The sequence below is a fragment of the Ammodytes marinus genome (genome assembly GCF_949987685.1).
Source record: "Ammodytes marinus genome assembly, chromosome: 5".
Lineage (NCBI taxonomy): Eukaryota > Metazoa > Chordata > Actinopteri > Uranoscopiformes > Ammodytidae > Ammodytes > Ammodytes marinus.
The window spans coordinates 1293906-1298905 of NC_137234.1; the positions used below are offsets into that span (position 1 = coordinate 1293906).

At 39.3% G+C, this 5000-nt stretch overlaps 1 protein-coding gene and 1 long non-coding RNA gene across 2 annotated transcripts in view; both read left to right on the plus strand.

The window, feature by feature from the left end:
* The window catches only part of sycp3 (synaptonemal complex protein 3), a gene marked incomplete at its 3' end in the record, with an annotated part of 5934 nt that extends 3543 nt beyond the window's left edge, over window positions 1-2391 (plus strand). Inside the window, exons 4-6 of the mRNA XM_080028447.1 lie at window positions 122-220; window positions 1555-1659; window positions 2338-2391. Of these exons, the coding sequence (XP_079884573.1) occupies window positions 122-220; window positions 1555-1659; window positions 2338-2391 (258 nt within the window). The remainder of the gene's footprint in view (window positions 1-121; window positions 221-1554; window positions 1660-2337) is intronic.
* A 2227-nt stretch (window positions 2392-4618) lies between these two features.
* The window catches only part of LOC307250158, a 2572-nt gene continuing 2190 nt past the window's right edge, over window positions 4619-5000 (plus strand). The window contains exon 1 of the long non-coding RNA XR_013844868.1: window positions 4619-4700. This is a non-coding gene — a long non-coding RNA (uncharacterized lncRNA). The remainder of the gene's footprint in view (window positions 4701-5000) is intronic.

A 5000-nucleotide genomic window follows, 5' to 3' on the forward strand; every position in this document is an offset into this window, starting at 1 on the left:
TCCCTCCCTCTCTCTCTCCCTCCCTCCCTCTCTCTCTCTCTCTCTCTGTCTCCCCCTCTCTCTCTCTCTCCCTCTCTCTCCCTCTCTCTCGCTACCTCCCTCTCTCTCTCTCTTTCCCTAGAATCTGTTCCGGCAGCAGCAGAAGATTCTCCAACAGGCGCGCGTCGTTCAGAACCAGAAGCTGAAGACCGTCAGAGAGCTTTACGAGCAGTTTGTCAAGGTGAGGACGGGTTTAATATATCATGGTACATTCTCCTCTCTCTCTCTCTCTCTGTCTCTCTCCCTCTCTCTCTCTCTCCCTCTCTCTCTCTCTCCCTCTCTCCCTCACTCTCTCTCTCCCTCTCTCCCTCACTCTCACTCTCTCTCTCCCTCTCTCTCTCTCTGTCTCTCTCTCCCTCTCTCTCTCTCAGTTTGTCAAGGTGAGGACGGGTTTAATATTCTCTGTGCTTTCTCCTCACACACTCAGAATACAAACTGAAGTCCAGGTATAGTGGAGTGGATAAATGCCACAATCTTTCAATTTGTGATACAAGCTTGAAAACTTGGCATGAGCATGAGTCTCCATGGTAGCCTGGCTCCGCCCGCCCGCCTACCTCCGGCCAAATTTTATTTTCCCTTCAGTAGTCAGTCTGGGTGTACAGCCCATTTCCCAGTTTTGCCGGAGATTCGACAGCCGGTCCAATCAGCGAACAGAGCGAGTGGCTGAGAACGATGACGTCGAAGTCGCGCTCCAGTTTCAGTTGCCAGAAGCCGGCTCATGACACACGTGACGACCAAACGTTATGCGATTGGTTGGCTAATCCAGAGTGGCACTGGGCAGATCCAATAGTTTTAAACTTTAACAGACACCCGCCTCCATGAGTGAACGTTTGCCAATTACAGCACTGCCAGACCTTCTGTACAAATGAAATGAAGTACGATGGTCTGGTTGGACCAGGCTATCTCCATGGGTCACTTGACAAGAAAATTGTCCGAGCCAAAAAGAAAAAAATGGTAGGCCGGTCGTCCACTGGGTTACAGGGTCGGTGGTTCGATCCCCCGTCTCCCTGCCACATGTCCAAGTGTCCCTGGGCAAAGAGACACTGAACCCCACATTGCTCCCGATGGTTCAGAGAGCGCCTTGCATGGCAGCTATACTGCCATCGGTGTATGAGTGTGTGTGTGAATGGGTGAATGTGGTAAGAAATGTAAAGCGCTTTGGGGCTGAGAAAATCGGCTAAAAAGCGCTATATAAGACAAGTCCATTTACATTTATTTACTTAAAGCTGGGGTGGAGGATTTGGGGAGAAAATAGCAGTTGGCATAGAGATTTGAATCCAAATACCTCAACCGCTCCACTTGTTCTCTTTGGTCCCTCCCCTATGGTCCCTCCCTGACACGCTCTACACCAACAAAGTCGTGCCATAAGTGAATGGACAGTCCCAACAGCCAATAAGAACAGAGAATCGGAGCCTCACTCTGATTGGTCAAAGTGTACAGCTCATGTTAATTTTGACCAATCAGAAATCACATACCCCAGCTTTAAAGTCCTTTCTGTGTGTTTTGTCCCACTAGAACATGGGCGACATGGAGAAGAGTCACGATAGCTTCCTGCAGGGGGCGCAGCAGGAGCTGAGGAAGGAGATGGCTTCGCTGCAGAAGAAGATCCTCATGGACACGGTCAGAGCTGTAACATTATAATAATGCTTTAAATGGTGTTGCAGGGACTGTGTGTGTGTGTGTGTGTGTGTGTGTGTGTGTGTGTGTGCGTGTGTGTGTGTGTCTCTCTCTCTCTCTCTATCGACAGGGTATAAGGCTTTTAATGGTGTAGCAGGGACTGTGTGTGTGCGTGTGTGTGTGTGAGACTGTGTACCTGTGTGTGTGTGTGTGTCTCTCTATCGACAGGGTATAATGCGTTTAATGTTGTAGCAGGGAGTGTGTGTGTGTGTGTGTGTGTGTGTGTGTGTCTCTGTGTCTCTCTTGACAGGGTTCCCACAGTCATGATATTTGTGGAAAAGTTCAGTGCAATAACGTGAATATGCTTTTAATGTTGTTGCCGTTTCTCTGTGGCTGAATCCAAACTTGCACTTAGCCCACCACCCACCCAATCGATTTTTTTTTAATCTTGCACTTTATATAGTTCAATTACAGCAGGACTGGTACGTAAGAATGTCACCCTGTGCAATTGTGTATGTGATGAATAAATAAAACAAACTAGACTTTAAGACTTCATTAACCACAATGCATTGCGGGAAGGGTGTGACGTAGTTTAGAAAATTTGAATACATTGTTATTATTCGTTTTTTTTTTTTGAGCATAAAAATGACAAATAAAGAAATCTTTAATTTGTTTCCACAGCAACAGCAGGAGATGGCGACAGTCCGTAAATCGCTGCAATCCATGCTGTTCTAAACCCGCCGCTGTTACCACGGACACAGAGCTGTTTACTGTACTCTGAGGATGTCTGTTATTACTAGAGGTATTATAGTTCATTTATCTTTGTCATGTGATCAAATTTTACCTTTCTGAAAACCCACACTGACTGAATTTTGTTTTTACGTATTTCGACTTCAGTGAAAGTTTGAATGTTCAGATAATTTATTTTTTTACTTGTTAATTTATATGTTGAAAATACAATTTTTTTATATGTCCTGTACTTTGAAGATGCTTGTTGTTACTAGAGGTATTATAGTTCATTTATCTTTGTCATGTGAACAAATTGTACCTTTCTGAAAACCCACACTGACTGAGTTTTGTTTTTTACGTATTGACAATGTTTTCTGTTCGGCTTTAGTGAACGTTTGTAAGTTCAGATCTTTTTTTTTATTTATTTATTTATTTTTTTTTTTTTAATTTCTTAATTTATATGTTAATAATATTATTTATACGTGGGTGTAAAAGTTCATTATGCAGCATTTTAGTTTCAAATCTGCTCGCTAGAGAAAATATCGAAAGTTAAGTTATAAACAAAGATATTTAACGTATTACAAATGCTATTGTATGTATTTATTGAAGTTAATTGTCGAAGAGCTACCGATTGAAATGTCCCTTTGCGAGAAAGTAAAAAATTAATTGTTTTTGTAGTCTGTCTGTTTCTGTAAATTCAGATAATTTTAAATTTTTACTTGTTAATTTATATGTTAATAAAATTATTTATACGTGGGTGTTAAAAGTTCATTATGCAGCGTTGTAGTTTCAAGTTTGCCCGCTAGAAAAGAACGGAATATGTGTTATAAGTTTAATTCCAGACAAATGTATTTAATGTGTGTTATAAATGCTATTGTATGTATTTATTTATTTAAGTTAATTGACAAAGAGCTGCTGTTTAAAATGTCACTCTGAAAAATGTGAGAAAATAAATTATTGTTTTTTGTACGGCTCATTTTGGTGCACTGTGTTTTATTTGATATAATTCAGTTTAATATTTAGATTTATTAGATAATTTAAAGTCTGTCAAACCTGCAGTGTGTAGAATTTTGGGTTTTATTTCCTTGCAGATTTTGTAGAAAGTAATTATAATATCCATAAGTACATTTAATTTAGTGCCTAATAGCTGAAAAAAAAATTTAATTATTATTTTTTTCCCTTAGAAAGGGTCTCATATATGTCCATATTTCTGCATATCTTGGACCAAGGCCTAGTTCCGGCATCTTGAAAGTGTCATAGTTGGAATGTCATCAGGTGCATTGTTTAAAATTTAGAATTGTTCTTGTCCTTGAAGGCCACTGTAGCTTCTGTTATTATTCACAAGGGGTGGGGTTACCCAGGGAGTGTTGCTTTCTAAAACTTTGTAGAACTTTCTTGATGATGTCATATTACACACTGCACCTTTAAGGTACAGCAAGCCTGGAGAAGTGTGTGTGTTGGGTGGGGAGATGAATTTTGGTGCATTTTAAAAACGTTTTTTAAGGATGTAGATAATTCGTGTGAATGTCGATAGTTAGCTGCTGCTATCGGTGTATGAATATGTGTGTGTGAATGGTAACGTGGGAAAGGAAAACAGGTCTCCCTTGAAAAAGAGTCTTCGGTCTCAATGGGATTTACCTGTAGAAATAAAGGTTAAAAATAAAAATAAATTATTATGATTACACTTTGATACAACAAAGGAATAATTGTCTTTATTTATGAATAAATGAATACAGGTATGTGCCGGTTATATGTTAACAAGCACATACACTGAATTATCCTCCTGAGCGGACAATTACAAATATTAATATTACATTTTGTACATTGAGCGGGCAGGTCTTATGGAGGCATCCATGTTTTAGGAATGTCATCAGGTGCATTGTTTAGAATTTAGAATTGTTCTTGTCCTTGAAGGCCACTGTAGCTTCTGTTATTATTCTAAAGGGTTGGGGTTACCCAGGGAGCGTTGCATTCTAAAACTTTCTAGAACTTTCTTGATGATGTCATATTACACACTGCACCATTAAATGATTAAAATAAAAAATTAGTATATATGGTAATAATTTTTGAAAGCTGCATACTTTACAACTAACCAATTATTTGCATTGGGCCAATTTGGCATTTTTGAAACTGAAACTCTAGACATGTAAAATTATGTAAACCAACTATGATGGAATTTTCTGGACTTTTGTATCGGCGCGTCCCAGGAAATCCCCGCTCTTATTTTGAAACCGAGAATCCGGTTGTTTAACTGCGCCGCCGCCGCCGACTACGACCGACCGTTTAAAAACGTTAAAAAACAGCCCAGCATTACGGTAAACTGACCAAATATCCTTTTAATTGCCTTGTTAATGTACATATAAGTAAGATTTAATTGATATTATATCGGATTTATCGTCGTGTTTGTGTGTTTATAATGGTAGCATTGTGTGTAGCCATGTTAGCTTGCTTTCCTGGTTCATATTTTGAAATCAACATCGGATTTTACATTAGTTTTCTCTGTTTATATTGCAGATATAATAGTTTAATTTAAAGAAAATAAACCTTGTATTAGTTTAGACTTATATTAGCCACTTAAGGCGAGAGACAGCAGGCTAAAACATTGTTTTTTTCGA